Source organism: Erpetoichthys calabaricus, chromosome 3 (assembly GCF_900747795.2).
Source record: "Erpetoichthys calabaricus chromosome 3, fErpCal1.3, whole genome shotgun sequence".
NCBI classification, from domain to species: domain Eukaryota; kingdom Metazoa; phylum Chordata; class Cladistia; order Polypteriformes; family Polypteridae; genus Erpetoichthys; species Erpetoichthys calabaricus.
The window spans coordinates 57,986,868-58,006,103 of NC_041396.2; the positions used below are offsets into that span (position 1 = coordinate 57,986,868).

General features: G+C 37.1%; 1 protein-coding gene across 1 annotated transcript in view; it reads left to right on the forward strand.

The window, feature by feature from the left end:
- nbas (NBAS subunit of NRZ tethering complex) overlaps positions 1 to 19,236 on the forward strand; it is a 463,213-nt gene that overhangs the window by 179,761 nt on the left and 264,216 nt on the right. Inside the window, exons 30-35 of the mRNA XM_028796843.2 lie at positions 201 to 430; positions 1,412 to 1,524; positions 2,833 to 2,946; positions 4,853 to 4,966; positions 14,116 to 14,273; positions 16,691 to 16,789. Coding sequence (XP_028652676.1) covers positions 201 to 430; positions 1,412 to 1,524; positions 2,833 to 2,946; positions 4,853 to 4,966; positions 14,116 to 14,273; positions 16,691 to 16,789 — 828 coding nt within the window. The remainder of the gene's footprint in view (positions 1 to 200; positions 431 to 1,411; positions 1,525 to 2,832; positions 2,947 to 4,852; positions 4,967 to 14,115; positions 14,274 to 16,690; positions 16,790 to 19,236) is intronic.

The following is a 19,236-nucleotide window of genomic DNA, read 5'->3' on the forward strand; positions in this document are numbered from 1 at the left end:
CTGTGCAATGCAAAATCTATATTTGCAGAAGATAGTTTTCTTTTTGATTGAAACATACCACAAGATTTTTTTTTTGTTTTTACAGCTTTTAATGTTTTCAATAATTAGTTCTAATATCACATTGGGAAGACTGATTGCAATTTTTTTTTTCTCAAATAACCATCCCTGTTTCTAACATTAAATGATTTTTCAATTTTTAGATTTTTACTGAAAGTCTGCTCTGCTCAAGCCATTTAGAGAATATCCACTTGGCTGGACAGATGATGAACTGCAGTGCCGTATCAGTAGAACCACAAGGGAGTATTGCCTTCCGAAGTAAAGTGCATTCCAAGGTCAGCTACGAGAAGAGTGTTGAATTAGTACTTGCAGCAGCCAGCGAGTACTTTAACTCATCTACAAGCTTAACCGACGATTGTATGGAACTAGCCAGGTAATACTGCACTATATATTTGCAATGCTGTGTACTTCTTCAGTTGAGGAAATTCATTTAGAGACCCAGAAGAAAAATGCTTGAGTACATTTATTTTTATTAACCAGAAACATACTGTATGAGGGAAGTTATTGAAAGGAAGAACACAGTGATTCGTCCCTGGATGTCAGGTTGCACGTATTGTCCACTTGCAAGCAATCCAAAACTACTGTGTTTCATGCACCAAAATACTATCTCATTCATCTCCTACTCTCTTTTCTACATTTTCCAAACTATAGCTGTAGTAACCTTTTCCAGTTATGCCCATGTCTCATTTCACCTCTTGATGCATAAGCAAGCGTGGAATTTAAACGTGTAAGAGGTTGATTCTGTAGCATACCCTGGAAACACTTCCTACGTCATAAACACCTTTCAAAGTTCTCAAGCTGTCACACCAGAGCTCTCACTGGTAACACCAGGCACTTCTGCATCTCTTTGCCCTTCTTCCTGTTTAAAAGTGTCGGACACAATAGGTAATTCGCACGCTGCCTGCCCTCTGTAAAATGCATCAGGGTTCCACTTGCTCCATTTTGTAATTCAATCATCTGTCAGTTTGGTGGAGCTGACCAAGGCTTCTGCCATACTAAGACTCTGTTTCTCTGTAATTTTGGTACCCAGAGTGTATTTAATTTCAGTACACAGATTCACTCACTCACTGGCAGGGTTCCCCAGTCAAGAAAGTGGTATTAATGTTTAAAACAAAATGACATCAGGACATTACTTCAATGAAAATGTTTATTAAAAATAGCTTAGTTCCTGAATTTGATACCCATATACAGAGGTTTCAAAAACATTCTTTATGTGGGTGATATTTTATTTTATAAAAACTAACTTTTTGTGTTAGAATTATTTAATATATTACATTTTAAAAATACATTTTTAATTTAATATTATTAAACCTAATGAATTAAAGTTAGCATGTAGTTTATCATCTTATCTTAGATGCTGCTTGCAGCTTATCAAAGACTGCCCTCCAGTTATTAAAGAAGAACTTGACTTGATCAGTGCATTAACTCATCTAGAGGAATTTGGTGTGAAGATTCTTCCTTTACAAGGTATTTATTATCTACTCAAAAATACTGTTGTGATAGTAAAAGTTTAATGGTTAAAAGTGCATGTGTTGATATTTTATCTTTCTAAGAGAAACTTAGATGTTGAGTTTAGTACAGCAGCAACTGTAGCTTGTAAACAGTAACTTAAACCCCAAGAAATCTAATTCTTATTACCTAAATATGAAAACATAAGTTTTATTTATGAACATTTTCTATACAATTAGGCATTTTTATGTTATCAAAGGTGTTTTCAGTTATGTAGTAAATTTGTTTACATTTTTTGAGTGCACTTTTGAAACCATCTTTTTTAATTCTTCAGTTTTAGTTTTTAAGTGGATAGAATCAGCAGCATCTCCAATAATTTGATAATATGTTAAGAAGAATAAAGGTTTAACTTGACCTATTTTTAAATAAGCACATTACTCATTTAGAATTAAGCATGCTTGTCTGTTATTCAAAAGTAGTAACATGCTCATTGTTAAGAAAAAATCTTGACAATCTTCATGATGTATTTTCTGCAGAAGTTTAACAGTGCAGATTTTTAAACTATATTTTTGAGTTCCACTTATCTGCTTGCAGAGTCTTTTTGTGAGAGCTGTAATAAAGCTTAATCACCACGTACAACATATACCAAAAACGGGGCCGGAACTTTTCCTGATCCAAAGATTCCACCTACTGTATATATGACTCCCACACTACACCCTAAGATAGGCTTTAACTTCCCACAACACTGATAAATTAGTTCAGTGTATAAATAGGTGTAGAATTTAATATTCTGTTTGTCATTTTGCATTATTTTATGACATGTGGCAAAATAACACTTGATCTGAGTCCATTAATGTAAATGCTTTAATGATCCCTGTATTTTATATCATGCCTTTCACAATGAGTACTTTAATGTAGCACAGTACAATGCAGTTAAAGAAATTTAGTACTTGGTTAGATGCTGTAAATATAATATATTTTAAGCACAGATGTAAATAATCAAAAGTGCATGTGTATTATCATATACGTGTTAAATGCAGAAAAACAGTTAAAGTGAAAATGGTGGGTTAGAAAGTTTCTTCATCAATATGTTCCACATTTTTATAGGAATGACATTCAACAGTAAGTTTTTTATACCCAAACCAAATGAAAATATAAATTCTTTGTAATTTTATTTCTTTACTAAAGTATCACTGCATTTTAGTGTTGTTTGCCTAAATTAATACTCGATTGCCATTTATATCAGTACTTCACCATAAAAAATCACAGTAAAGCAAGTGAATCAATCAATAACTATACTGATGTATAATTTTTTTTTTTTTGTAGTACGCATGCGGGTAGATCGCTTAAGTCTTATTAAAGAATGCCTTACTACAAGCCAGATGGCATACAAACAATCAACAAAACTTTTGGGACTTGCTGATCTCTTGAGGGTTGCAGGTAATATGCTACTTACTTCAGTTTCATCTCTTAAATATAAATTTGAAATACAAATATGGACGTGACAGCTTTTCTTCTCCAACACTTCATATGTAATATCATTGTAATTAAATAATTATTAATAAACACAGTAAGTTTGATTACTTCATGTTTAGCACTCTTAATAACAGGTTTGATAATAATAATATATACAAAAAAATAAGATTATTGGAAAAGTTTTGATGCAAACAGCCTATTTGGCTCAGCAAAGCTCATCATTTCCTATTCTCCTGATGTATGCAAAATATACATCAACATCAGGAGTGACCATCTGGTGAGAAAGACGAGGCAGCACCTTAATCATCTCAGACAAATGTAGAAATTCAGAGTTTCAGAAAAGTCCTGAATTCCTTCTATCATGCATCTGTTTGAAACTTAGTGGCAGGATATATCTCTGCTTGATATGGACATGGCTCAAAAAAGGATCACACAGCACTGCAGAGAGATTTGCACATGGCTGAGCGCATCATAAGGATATCAATACCATCTCTATAAGACCTATATGCAAAAAATTTTTGCTCACTAGCAAGGTAGCCAGGATCATGAAGGACTTCTCTTATCCTTTCTACTGTACAATAAGTTTAAAAGATCTGACATCAGGATTTATTGTGTCAAATCAAGAACAGAAAGACTGAGAAAGAGCTTGATTTCCCAGCCGATAAAAAAGAAAGAAATGGTCATCTTCTCAGACATTTGTCAAAATTATAAAACAACAATAACAATTATTATCTCTCTGCACCTTTTATATTTTGTCTATTTTAATGTATACTTTTTATTTTAATTGCACAGTACAGGCTGCTCACTGAGCTGCATTTCACTATACACCCTTGAGCGTGTACATCCATCCATCCATTATCCAACCCACTATATCCTAACTACAGGGTCACGGGGGTCTGCTGGAGCCAATCCCAGCCAACACAGGGCGCAAGGCAGGAAACAAACCCCAGGCAGGGCGTGTACATGTAACAAGTAAATAAAATCTAATTTTATATCAGGAGTCAATTATACATTAAACTAAATATTTTTATTTAAATTGTGGTAGCTTAAATGAAAACACTATTGCTAGAAGATTTTAAATGACACATGTCTTTTATTACTAAAGTACATATAACATAATCCTATACTCTATGTTTGCTGAAGCAAACAATAGTTTCTTTGAAATTAAAAATTATGATTTTGTAGTTTGGTGCACAACCCCATTTCCACCATTTTAGTGGTGGAGTTGAAATAGGGTTGTCATGTACTGCATACTTAAATGAAATAACCAAAAGCAAATTCATATTGTCATTTTTTTTAATGTGTCAGTAACTTTGGGTATCATGAATTTTAAACCAAGTTAAAATAGATTTGCGAATCGCTACACTCAAATGCGTGCAGAAAAGATAACCTTTCACCCTAGTGCCTGTGTAAAGTAGCAAGGAGGGTAACAATGTTTGATCAAAAATATATAAAACTGCTTAATGCAAACATTGCTTAGCTTAATCAAATCAATTGATAATCCTACTCATCCTTGTAATTATTGCCTTCATTTTAGCAAACTGAAAAGTGGTAGAATCCTGTAAAATAAAAAAAATGCTAAGGTATAAGATACTGACTTTAAGAAATTAGACTTATTAATGGTACAAGCAAGTATTTTATACAATTAACTAGATCAAATTAAATGTATGTGTTTATTTTGCAGTATGTAAGTGAAGGCTTTTTTGTATCTTATTGTGCACAAGTTCTTTCTCTTTCTTATTGTATATTTGCATAATTTATTTGTAAGGCAGATATCCCAGTTGAATTTTCTCTTGTGAATTATTAAAATTTTAAACTTACCTATGTTTACCTTGATATTCATTTGAATTTTCTTTTAATTTATTTTCAGGGGATAACCTTTTGGAGAGAAAGGGACAAGTATTAACTTTGCTAGCAGAACAGTCTCTGCATGTACAGGATTACAAAGCTGCTAACAGCTATTGTCAAGAGCTCATGTCTACAGGTGATTGTAAAGCAAAATACATATTTTTTTTATTTTGGACTACAGGAATTATTTCATTAAATAACTTAAAATAAAGGACATTGAAGAAATAATTACAGTGCAACCTCGGTTTGCGAGCATAATTAGTTCCGGAAACGTGCTCATAGTCCAAAGCACTCGTATATCAAAGTGGATTTCCCCATAAGAAATAATGGAAACTCAGATGATTTGTTCCACAACCCAAAACTATTCATATAAAAATGATTAATAGAAAATATAAAGTAAAAACACATAAAACAAATTAACTTGCACTTTACCTTTGAAAAGAATCATGGCTGGTGTGAGTGAGTTTCTAAACTCTTGTGGGATTGCACCCAACAGGATGACACTCTGAAGAGCGTCCCAAAGCAATCGCAGTCTCCCAGTGCTGTAGCAGTTCTCCGTAAAAGCGAATCCGAAAAGATTGCGGACATGCTATAAGCGCCTGCCGTCAATGGGTGATACAAAGAACAAGGAACATTATAAATGTGCAGGGCCCTGCCTGACTGCTGTGTCTGTGTATAAATAACCGCGCTGTTGCTGTTTCAAGCTGAATAAAGCTTGTGTTGCTAAAGTACTAAGACTCAGCTTCTTGTTTTAGGGTGCAAGATGGGGACTCGCATGTCACAGCACACGCACACACACACGCGCGTGCGCGAGCACACATACACACACACACACGAGCGCGCGCGTGCGTGCACACAGTCACAATGCTAATGCTGTAGTAAACACTATACGCTAGTACGGATGTTGACTATATGAGTGAGGCACGCTGACTCAGACGGAGAATAGGAGACGATTGCCCACAATCCCACAGTGAGAGAGAGAGAAGAACCATCAGCTCAGTTGTGATCACATGACTCTCAGCAGACAAACTACTCGTTCTGCAAGACCTTGCTCGTTTATCAAGTGAAAATTTATTAAAAAATTTTTGCTCGTCTTGCAAAACACTCGTAAACCAAGTTACTCGCAAACCGAGGTTCCACTGTACATAAATTAATAAATAAGCAACAAAGATCCATGTATTACATGACACATTTGATTATTTTTGCTCATATATCATTTTCTTATTATTTACTTATTTTCACATTTTACAATACATGTATTTATTTGCATAATTATTTATTTATTCAATTAGTTACATTTATCTGAAATATTCCTTCTTGGAAAACACAAATGCTGCAGTTATTTTCCTAGGCAGCTCTTGATGACTTTACTATGCCCAGTTTCTGTGCTATGGTTTTGGTTTAATTCTTAATTTCTTTCTGTATCCAAATTGCTTTCTTTGCTTTCATGGAATTATTGGCTTAGGCCTTTGACTACAAAGGCAGACACCATACACAGCAGAAGAACAAGGTCTATATTCCACAGTACACATTCACAGATGTTTTATATTTGCACAGTAAATGCTGCAGGAAACAGCTGATCAGTAAGAAATATTTGGCAGACAGTTGTATACATTATTATCCTCACAGAATGCAGTATTAGTAAAAATATTAAACCTTATATACTTAAGAGTTTGTAGTAGAAAAGGTAAAAACATGATATCTTGTACTTTTGCGTGATATACATTTGTTATTTTAAAGCTGCATTACTTTTGTATGCAGCAAAAATGGAAATTTTGATCTTATTGCCTAGTACTTAAACAAAGGGCACTGTGACTAAGCAATGCTTATTCACAGCACAATTTGAAAACAGTATTAAGGATTTAGAACAGCTGTGGGCCAGTATAAAAAAGCACTATTATTTATTAAAGAATTTTAATGTTTGTACTCTCTGTGTTTAATTCACTTTTAATTATTGGCTTTGAAACTTTTTCACATGCCCATGCAAGGTTATTGATCTAAGAATTCAAGATCACCTTAACACTAGAATTACCAGAGTCTGCGAAAAAACTCGTAGATCCGGGCCACCATAAAACCGTTCTCACCTCTCCGCCAGCATCTTTTGTCTTCTAAATGTGCTGATTAAGACGAGCAGCAAGCAGCCGGCTATTCCATCTCCCACCGTTGCAGAACGTTCACTAAGTTTTCCCAGCTCATGCCTTGTTTGACTATCTGGGAGTGAGTGAACTGCTGGAGTTTTAGAGTGGAAATAATAGATCGTTATTTGGAACACATGCATTTCATGTGTGTTCCGTTTCTACAGTAATCTGTGTAAACACATTGTTAAAACAGAAACTTTTTCATATTTTAGTAATAAATGTTACAAAATGTAGGCATAAACTATAGAATGTGTGAAGCCTGAAGTCCAAAGATCAAATAAACACTTTCACAAAAGGTTCAAGAACAATACAACACCTTCCATGGCGTAACGTTAAGATTTGCTGACTCAGAGACCCGAGTTCGATTCCCAGCTGGGGAGAAAGTGTTATTTTTCTTTTCTTTTTAACCTCAAACGGACATAAATTTTATAATCTGGTATGCACTGTAAATTGTTAAGTTTAAAATGTCGATTGCGGTTATTTCTGTTGATTAATTCATGTTCTAATTAATTCTGTTTCCCCTGATCATCCTTGAGATGTTTCTGCAGCTTAATTGGAGTCCACCTGTGGTAAATTCAGTTGATTGGACATGATTTGGAAAGGCACACACCTATCTATATAAGGTCCTACAGTTGACAGTTCATGTCAGAGCACAAACCAAGCATGAAGTCAAAGGAATTGTCTGTAGACCTCCGAGACATGATTGTCTCGAGGCACAAATCTGGGGAAGGATATATAGAAAAATTTCTGCTGCTTTGAAAGTCCCAGTGAGTGCAGTGGCCTCCATCATCCGTAAGTGGAAGAAGTTCGAAACCACCAGGACTCTTCCTAGAGCTGGCCGGCCATCTAAACTGAGCGATAGGGGGAGAAGGGCCTTAGTCAGGGATGTGACCAAGAACCCGATGAAAAGCTGCTCCAGAGCACTCTTGACCTCAGACTGGGGCGACGGTTCATCTTTCAGCAGGACAACGACCCTAAGCACACAGCCAAGATATCAAAGGAGTGGCTTCAGGACAACCCTGTGAATGTCCTTGAGTGGCCCAGCCAGAGCCCAGACTTGAATCCGATTGAACATCTCTGGAGAGATCTTAAAATGGCTGTGCACCGACACTTCCCATCCAACCTGATGGAGAAAGAGAGGTGCTGCAAAGAGGAATGGGCAAAACTGGCCAAGGATAGGTGTGCCAAGCTTGTGGCATCATATTCAAAAAGACTTGAGGCTGTAATTGCTGCCAAAGGTGCATCGACAAAGTATTGAGCAAAGGCTGTGAATACTTATGTATATGTGATTTCTCAGTTTTTTTTTATTTTTAATAAATTTGCAAAAACCTCAAGTAAATTTTTTTCACGTTTTCATTATGGGGTGTTGTGTGTAGAATTCTGAGGAAAAAAATTAATTTAATCCATTTTGGAATAAGGCTGTAACATAACAAAATGTGGAAAAAGTGATGCACTGTGAATACTTTCCAGATGCACTGTATGTGTCAATGTCGCATGCTAAGGAGGCTTTTTCTCCTGCAGTTATATTTTTGAATAAAAGCGCACTTGTTCTGTTATATTTGTACCTTTTGTGAAAGCGTTTCTTTGATATTTGTACTTCAGGCTTCATACATTATATAGTTTACCAGTAAACCCCCGATTCTCTAAAGAATCGCAAATCCAAGAATGGCAATTACTTTCTGTTCCCTCCAATCTTTGTAGGGATGTAAGATCATGGAGGGTGGGGGCATCCTGGGAAAGTTTTCATTTAATAAAATAAATATATTTGCAGTAAAGCTGTTTCTTTTTGGAGTCATGACTCGTTTGGTTCTGGTGTTTCAGAAGCGCGTTTTAGGCACCTTCATTCATTGTTTTTATCCATGCAGTCTCGTTTTTGTTTTTCTATGGGTGTGTTGTTAGCTAGAAGTCGTTTGCTGTTAGGAATCATAATTGAACCCCTGACCGCAGGCACTGTGGAGTAGCTGACTGCTGGCACTGTCAGTAGTCACCACTACCTAGAGTTTAAATATTTACACATATATAGATAGACACCGCATTCATAAATGTTACTTATATGGGAGGAATGGTTAATAATAATAATAATTATAATTATTATTATTTAATAATTGCCATTATTAGTGTAGTACTAGGGTGTTGTACCGTGTTAGCCATTATGAATGTAGAGAAAAGCCAAGAAAAATAACACCTTTTATTGGCTAACTAAAAAGATTACAATATGCAAGCTTTCGAGGCAACTCAGGCCCCTTCTTCAGGCAAGATGTAATACAGAGACTGAAGTTCACTATGTTTATATACTAAAGTAAAGATTATAAAATGGGATTTTCTAACGGCCAGATATAACCAAAACAATTGTTCAGCCTTACCTATGAAATGTAATCCCCCGGGATCTGGTTTGGAACGTACAGCGGTTTGCACAATCCCAAGCAGCACATTATTCATTACTTCACTCCACAGCAGTGCCACTCACAATATGGCGGCGACATTGACGTACGATTCTGCTAGTCATGAGGCGTCTAGTTATTCTATGTCTATGTTTAAATATGTCACTGTGGCAACTTGTTGGCGTGCACACTTTACGTCAAGTTTAGTGAAGCCGCGAAAGACGAAGCGCAATATAGCGAGGGATCACTGTATATATATAAACGTCAAAAAAAATCTCAACACGTGTACAGGAACATCGCAACGCCGTCAGAAGAAAGGACGCACTATCTTTGATATATGCACATACTAAATCGACAGGACACACATTCAACTGGGACAACGTAAAAGTAAAATTTAAGGCCAGTACAAAAAGCGCCAGAGAGTTGGCCGAGTCTTGGCTATCAGATGAAAACGCCATCAACAGACACTTGGACATAAACCCAGCATATGCCAACTTAAGAACGACATATACACATTAATTAAACTATACAACCCCCCCACCCCCCTTGATTATACTGACTTAGTCACCTCCACCCAACCCCCCAATGCCCCACCCCCCCCATACTGAATGTGTTGCTATATATTGCCTTTGATTCTTGTAAGTCTAAGCATTATCCTCTGATGAAGACCCCTGATAGGGGTTGAAAGCTCAGGAATAAAACTATTTTATGATACGTGATTCGTTTTTTCTCCCTTTGTGGATCTCCAACTGCAAATATGCAAACCGTATCACAGACCTTCTCTTCCATATATATATATATATATATGGTTGAAATAGTTTACTGTCAAATAATGCAAAGTGTACGCGACACGTGTTTCACCCTAATTCTGGGCTCATCAGGCATACACACTCTATTGCACTCCCTCTCGGGAATCGAACCTCGGACGTCAGCGCTAGAGGCGAAGGCCCTAACGGTGCGCCACGCCGTGTGGTTCGTTTATTTGACAGCATGTAGATCGGGGTAATTACATTCACGGCATTCATAGTCTGAATCACAATCTGATTGTATGGGTGGTTACCTACCAGGTAACGCTTGTGGTTGGTCAGCAAGACGGCTAACATCCGCCACGATGCCCTCAGTTGTGAGAAGCAGATCATAAAATGGTTGAAGTAGTTTACTGTCAAATAATGCAAAGAGTACGCAACACGTGTTTCGCCCTAATTCTGGGCTCATCAGGCGTACACACTCTACTGCACTCCCTCTCGGGAATCGAATCTCGGACATCAGTGCTAGAGGCGAAGCCCCTAACGTTGCGCCACGGCGTGTGGTTCGTTCATTTGACAGCATGTAGATCGGGGTAATATGATCTGCTTCCCGCAACTGAAAGAGGGCACGTGGCGGATGTTAGCCGACTTGCTGACCAACCACAAGCATTACCTGGTAGGTAACCACCCATACAATCAGATTGTGATTCAGACTACGAATGCCGTGAATATATATATATATATGTATGTGTATGTGTATGTATGTATATATATATATGTATGTATATATATGTTAAGGTTTGTAAACTACGCCCAATGGGATGACACGTTGAAGAGCATTGCGAAGCGCGATCACTGTGTCTGTGGAAGACAGCCTATCAGTTGCTGAGGCAACTGCAGGCTCCTAGCACTGTTGCAGCTCACCGCAAAAGCAAATCCGAAAAGATCGCAGTCGCGCTATAAGCGCCTTCTGTCGATGGGTGATGTAGGGAACTTTGTAAATGCTGAGAACAGTATTACTCCACTCAGAACAGGCCTTGCCATGGTTGACCAAAGAAGTTGAGTGCACGTGCTCTGCGTCATATCTAGAGGTTGTCTTTTGAAAATAGACGTTTGAGTGCTGCCAGCATTGCTGCAGAGGTTGAAGGGATGGATGGTCAGCCTGTCAGTGCTCAAACCATACGCCGCACACTGTATCAAATTGGTTTGCATGGCTGTTGTCCCAGAAGGAAGCCTCTTCTAAAGATGATGCACAAGAAACCCCGCAAACAGTTTGCTGAAGACAAGCAGACTAAGGACATGGATTACTGGAACCATGTCCTGTGGTCTGATGAGACCAAGATAATCTTATTTGGTTGAGATGGTGTCAAGTGTGTGTAGCGGCAACCAGGTGAGGAGTACAAAGACATGTGTGTCTTGCCTACAGTCAAGCATGAGTGCTGCCGGCACTGGGGAGCTACAGTTCATTGAGGGAACCATGAATGCCAACATGTAGTGTGACATACATAAGCAGAGCACGATCCCCTCCCTTCAGAAACTGGGCTGCAGGGCAGTATTCCAACATGATAACGACCTCAAACACACCTCCATGACGACCACTGCCTTGCTAAAGAGACTGAGGGTAAAGATGCTGGACTGGCCAAGCATGTCTCCAGACCTAAACCCTATTGAGCATCCTCTTAACATCCACCAGCTCCGTGATGTTGTCATGGAGGAGTGGAAGAGGACTTCAGTGGTTACCTAGTGAACTTCATGCCCAAGAGAGTTAAGGCAGTGCTGGAAAATAATGATGGTCACACAAAATATTGACACTTTGGGCACAGTTTGGACATTTTTCACTTAGGGGTGTACTCACTTTTGTTGTTAGCAGTTTAGACATTAATGGCTGTGTGTTGAGTTATTTTGAGGGGACAGCAAATTTACAATGTTATACAAGCTGTACACTGACTCCTTTACATTGTATCAATGTGTCATATCTTCAGTGTTGTCCCATGAAAAGATATAATATAATATTTACAAAAAAGTGAGGGGTGTACTCACTTTTGTGAGATACCAAAGATGTTTGTCCCATGTATACGCTGGGGATGCACTGCGTGGTATATTGTATACTGTGTTTTTGTTTCCAGTCTCTGTGCAGAAGCTATGCACTTTTTTCATCCATGATGAAACATCTTGTAAAAAGTATTAAATCTTTCAAGGAGGGAAGAGGAGGACTCATTTTTGGCTTGTTTTGGGTAACTCCATGCATATAGCTGATTATTCATGAAAATTAGCAATGTTGCACTGCACAGGGATCAGTGTGACATATCAGGGGAAGTACATACAATATTCTCATTATTGTCTGCTCATGTACCTCTCAAATTAAAATACTGTAAGTTACTATTATTTATTGATTTTATTTATTTGTTTAAAAGCTGGAGTGCTGACGGGTTTGTGACATCACCCATGCCTGATGCAGCTCTGCAATGATCTTACAATACACATGCATGAAAGTTCTTCACATGGCTGATACACTTCTGTGAGGTCATGTTGGCCTCGCAAAGCATTGTACGGTGCTGGGGAAAAAATGTTTGCCTAAGTTGGCTGCAGGGCGAATACCTGAGAAAATATTTGTTGAACAAGAACACTGACAAATACAGCGTATTAGATGTGAAAAACACTTTGTCAAATTTTGCCAATCAACACTATTTCTGATTAAATAAAATGCCCCATTGTTGTGGAAAAAAAAATTAAACTCTGTATATGGTTAACATTTTTCATAAATTATCATGCAGAATGTTCAGCTAAGTACAGTGGAACCTCGGGTCACGAACATCTCAGACCATGTACAAATTGGGTTACGACCAAAAAGTTTGCCAAACTTTTGCATCTGTTCACGACCATACACACAGGTGATGAACAAGCCAGTTTCTCTTCCAGTTCGTACACGCCGATGATTTCCGCACGTGTTCAGTCTCTCCCTGTGCATTCCCTTTGCAGCGAGCGAGAGAGAGAGAGCCCAAGCAGGGGTGTTTTGGCCAACACTCGGTGGGGGAAAAGGAAGCGATCGCTCCAGCTGAGCGATCAAGGAGCTGAAGTGACCAGAAGTACTAAGTAAACATTTAGTTTACTATTATGGGATTGGCTCCAGCAGACCCCCGTGACCCTGTGGTTAGGATGTAGCGGGTTGGATAATGGATGGATGGATGGATTACACTGTGCATTCTATGGTATAATTAACTATTTTTGTGCTTAAAAAAAATATATATTTACATACAGCTCGTACAGTCCGGAACGGATTTATTGTATTTACATACAATCCTATGGGGGAAATTACTTCGGGTCACGACCAAATCAGGTTGCGACCAGAGTTTTAGAACGAATTACGGTCGTGACCCAAGGTTCCGCTGTACCTGTTTTCTTTAGTTCACTCTTCATTAAAATACATAAAGCATAATATCTATAGATTTGATGAAGGAGTAGTATACATAAACATGAAATTCTCATGAGTAAATTTTCCTTCTGAATGGAATAATCTCAAGCTAACAATAAACAACATGAAACAGGTGTGAGCAGAAACTGTTTTATTGAATCTACTCTTGAGTCTTTTTAGTAGTTTTGTATTTTAATAGAATTCATGAAAAGCTACATTGTATAAATTATGTGATCATAGTCATAATTGGTCTCTGTGGTAGTATTTACATACTTTAGTACACACAGCATTAGTGAATCTTGTTTTCATAATAATCAATGCTATTTTAACGGATTTCTGAATTTGCATTCAGAGCATTTGCATAAATGAATGTCAAACATGGCTATAGTCAAGAGTGTATATTTTATATTTGCAGATAATTTTAAAAATGTAAAAAGGAAACTGCATGTATATGAATATATCAAGTTTATGATTCTATCATAAAGAATTAAGTGAGGTATTTCTTTGTGCTAATGTTCTGTTGCTAAAAAAGTTTAATCACTGGCCTTCATAAATCTTACGATGTTCTTTTTTTATTCTTTTGTATTTGTACATATTTTTATTCATAGGTTATAATGAGGCCTGGCAGGTGTGCAGTCAGTTGGGACAATGTGAAAGTTTCCAGGATTTACGCACAAGACAAGAACTGATGTCATTTGCCCTCACACACTGTCCAGCAAGTGTCATCCAATCTTTATTAGCTGCCAGCAGTTCTCTACAGACACAGGTATGTATTTGTAATGCAAATATAATGTTTCTAGTCTTTTCATCTGCATTATATTTTGCCACAGTGAACAGACATATCTGGCTGAAGTTATGTTTACTTTATACAGTATACTAGCAAAATACCTGCGCTTCGCAGCGGCGAAGTACTGCTTTAAAATTTTTATTAAGAAGAAAAGTAAACCTTTTTAAACTGAGGGAAAATATACCAATAATTATTTGTTAAGATTCTCTTTGTATACCACGTTGTCCGTTCGGCCCTCCGGCTGTAATATGACCAAGCTGTGCGCTGAGCTTACTCTTGAGCATGGAACGTATAGTTGGCCATGTGAAAAGCAATCTTGCCTCAAATCAATGCCAACCTTTTGTAGGGTCTGTCCCTCAGACTTATTAATTGGAAATTGGAGGCGTTTGAATTGAAATGGATTTCATCGATAACTTCGCATCCAGCTTTTGAGAGTTTAAACATTCATAAACATCAAAGTGTCCACTACTCAAATCGTCACCTGTGAATCTAAGATGTTTAAGAGGCATTGGCGGTGGTCCAAAGGTGTAAAATATTTGGCCATTTCGGTACACTTGAAAGCGACAACCAAACAATTCAGCAGCAGCCATCAACTCACATGCAAAACCATAGGTGAAGGGCTTAAGCATTTCACTCTTATAGTGCTCCTGTGTAGTATAATTATCTCCTGTACCGTCATCAGTCCACACCTTGAACCTATCCCAGTCATTTAATACATAAGACACAATGTTCCTCCGGATATCAAGAGTGAGCCTGATATGGCCGTGCAATATGTAACACAGAGAATGGAAAAGGCAGTCGCCATCTCCGGGCATGGAAACCACTCAGTAAGTGACAGTTCTTTGATCGATGGTGATCACCTCGATAGACATGTTAATGGGGGTATGGTTGGAAAGATAAAGGAAATGGGTACCTGAACAATGTACACTAAGTCTAAAATACCTACACAATAACTATAATTGTAATAAACGAACAATAAAACAACGGAGAAGCCGTGGATTAAATAAAAAGGCTGCAGTTATCAGCAGGGAGACGTGAATACCGTGGCAAAGCAAGGAAGGGAATGAAGAGACTGGAGCGACGGACGGCCTTATATAGGCAGGCAGCCAACAACGTGGGAGGCGTGGGGATGGGGGACCCAATGCTGCCTCACACGGCGACCGAGCTGCAGGCTATGGATGTATATATGTACGTAAGTAGGATTCAGTTAGCGTTGGGAACCCGCGTACCAAATTTCTTGAAGATGGGCCCATAACTAACAAAGACCGTTAGAAAGTTCAATATGGTGGCCGACAGTGGCGTCACACCACCGAAATAAGTACGTACATCGGTTTCGGTTAGTGCTGGGAAGCCGCCTACCAAATTTCGTGAAGATGGGGCCATAAATAAGAAAGATTAACATGGTGGAAGTTGTCGACCGTTATGACCGTTACACGTAGAATTTCGAAATTAAATCTGCTTAACTTTTGTAAGTAAGCTGTAAGGAATGAGCCTGCCAAATTTCAGCCTTCTACCTACACGGGAAGTTGGAGAATTAGTGATGAGTGAGTCAGTGAGGGCTTTGCCTTTTATTAGTATAGATTACTCTGTTTTCCATTTGAAAAATGTACCTGGCAAACAATGAAGAGTATAGTTTAGCTTCTACCATACATCTTTTGTTTAAATAATATAAAACTGAACACGATCCTAAAGGGTAATAGTGACATTCTCTATTTTAGGTTTGTTCTATATGGAGATTGCAGAATTTTGTGTAGTCATTCAGTGTTAGTTATGTTCTTGGTTTATTTTATAGCATATAATGTTAAGACAACAGGTATTATTCATGTGTCTTGTGAAATTTTGGAAACTTTGATTACGTTTGTCAGTTTCTACTGTAGATATTTGGCACTTATTATTAATCCAAATACATGAGGGATATGTAGAGAAATACTGTATCTTATTGAATTTCTATGCACCTAGTTAAAGCAGCTGTTTTCTTGTTTTTGTCCAAGCCTTAACTTTTTGTGACATTAGTCAGTTGGCAAATGGTGGCAAACTGTTCATTATAATGTAATCAAAATGTTGCAGTTACTGCACAGACTCCTCATGTCAGATTGTGGTTCCTTTATATTCAAATTTCATTTTGTAAAGATATTTTTTTATACAGGACTATACTATATATAGTTACTATCAGCTTAACTGGTGATTCTGAATAAGCTATGTCTGAATGAAAATAAGAGAATGTTTCTAAACATGGACCTTGTGATAGGTTGTTATCCTGCTCAGGTTTAGTTTCTAGCTTGTGCCCAATGTTGTCTGAGTAGTCTCAAGCCTCCAGTAGAAGGACTGATGGAGTCATTTTTCATTATGTGTTTCTTTGCTCTTCTTTTTTTTAATTATTTTTCTCTGTTTTGCAGATATTGTACCAAAAAGTGAACCGTCAGATTGACCCCATGCCTCTTGGAGAGGAATCAAATACTTCTGCAACCGTATCATGTATTGCAGATGAACTACAGGTAATAGCATATATGAAGTATATGTACTAAGTTAAAGTGATGAATTCTGTTTGTCTGTTTTTTTTTCCTTTAATTTAATGGAAGGCAGTAACTAGACAAGGTAACACTGAATGTTGGTGGTGTTTGCTTCTTTTAGGACAGCTGTTAGTTGTCTGCAGTCCCGAATTGAATTATGCAAGGGCCAAAAAAGGATAGGTGTTTAAAGTTTGCTATTGTTGTACGCTTGTTGCTTTTCAATACCTTCTATCAAGTTCCAATATATTTTTTAAAAAGATGTTCTTGAACAAAAGATAATGGCTCAACTTGAGCTTTGCATATACAACTCCCAGTAAAAGTTTGGACAGCAAACAGGCTTAGACAATAGCATTCTTATAAATATGTTAATATACAGTTATGATTTGTTTGATTAACTAAAAAATGTAAAAGATAAAAATTTAAATGTGAGATTTGCAAAAGTTTGGACACCCTTTTAGTTGTAAAGTTTCAGAACACATTAAGTCATTTGCCTGGTCTGGCTTAGCTCAGTAGGTGTTAGTCTGGTCAAGAGTGATGGCAAATACAGAGCTTAATAAATTCTTTGAGTCTGCAAACATTGTGCAACACTCAACAACCAAGGGTTATTCTAAGAAACTGACTGAGGATCTAACATTAACTAATTCATATCTACAAAGCATGGGAAGACTGTAAAAAAAATTTCAAAGCGATTCCAACTAACAAATACCACAGTGTAAAATCTCACCTCAGATTGCTTTTCCTAATGATGGTCACAAGCAGCAGCAGGCCAAGCAGGTAAGCCCAGACTTTCCTGTCTCTAGCCACACAATCAAGCTGTTTCTCTGGGGCATTATGAGGCATTCCCAAGCCCACCAAGAGATGTAATCCCTCCAGTATTTTCTGGGTGTGCAGCATGGTCTTTGTCTAGTGGGAAGTGTTCAGATCTTTTCCAGTGGGAGCCGTACAGGGTATCATTAAAAATTGAAGTTAAGGGAAATTTTAGAGATCATTGGAACATCTGAAAGATCAAGAAAACAGTGTTAGTTACATGGATAGCCATCAGAAGTAAACCTTACCTGTGTTCTCATAACAAAAAACAAAGTCCTAAGTATGCTGTACACCATCTCCATAAGGCAGAGGCATTTTGGAAACAAGTTCTGGGGATAGATGAAGTTAAAATTTAACTCTTTGGCCACAATCCCAAAGTGTATGCTTGTTTAAAAAAAAAAAAAAAAAAGGAGCTGCATTTTAAGAAAAGAACATCTTGCCAGCTGTTAAGTATGGGTTGCATTACAGCTAGTGGTTCAGGAAACATTGTGAGTGCAGGGAACATTGGATTCCACTAAATATCAAATTCTTGAGGGGAATGTTAAACAGTCAGGCAGGAAAAGGAAGCTGAACAATGATGGATTCTGAACATGACAATGATCCAAAGTACTCTTTGAAAACTACTGTGAGGTATGTCAAGAAACACAGGATAAAGGTTTTAGAATGGCCCTAGCAGTCTCTAGACTTGAACATCACTGAAAATCTGTGGGATTAAGAATATCTCATAGCTAGAACTAATGTACAAAAAAAGAATGGGGAAAATCTACAGAACAAGAATTCAAAGACTCACAACTGGCTACAAACAATGTTTGTAAGCTGTGATTTTTGCCAAAGCGGGTGCTACTAAGTATTGACTTAGTATGGTGTCCAGATTTTTACAAATGCCAAATTTACTCTAATATTTCCTTTACTTTTTCCAAGTTCATTAGATAAATTGTAACAGTATATTAGCATCTTCATAAAAATGACATTGTTTTCGGTTGTTTACCATCAAAGTTGCATTTAATATTTTTTACTTTACATGTCAAAAATATTTAGTTTGGCTTGGGGTGTCCAGACATTTCCATGGAATTGGTAACTTGATATTTTGAAATTTTTTTATGTCTATCCTTTCTCTTGTGTATGATATTTTATATTATTTATGCAATAATTATTAATTTTAATTTTCCTTAAATATTTATCTCAAAAATAGCTGTTTTCAATCTATCTTGTTAAACACGATTGTGTTCAGAAATTAGATTAGATAAGTGCACGGGTTAATGTGCAGTAGCAGCATTTCTTCACACAGAATGAAGATTATTGCCTTTATTGAGGCAGATGAAACCAACATATTATAGTTTAATTTGATATATGGTACTTAATAGTTAACTACTAAATTAAGTAAACAAAACGTATATGTGCATTTGTGTGCTTCAGCTGATTATTTTATAAAGTGCTTTAACATGCTTTATTTTACTTTCCTTATTTTGTAATATTTCTGATATATGGACATTTTTTAATATGTGAGTTTTTGTCTGAAAAGATTGCTTTTTTAGTATTTACTTTGCTTTTTAGTATGATGGTGGTAATTACTGAAGATGGGATCTGAAGTAACATTCAAATACTGTATATGATTTATGTGCTGT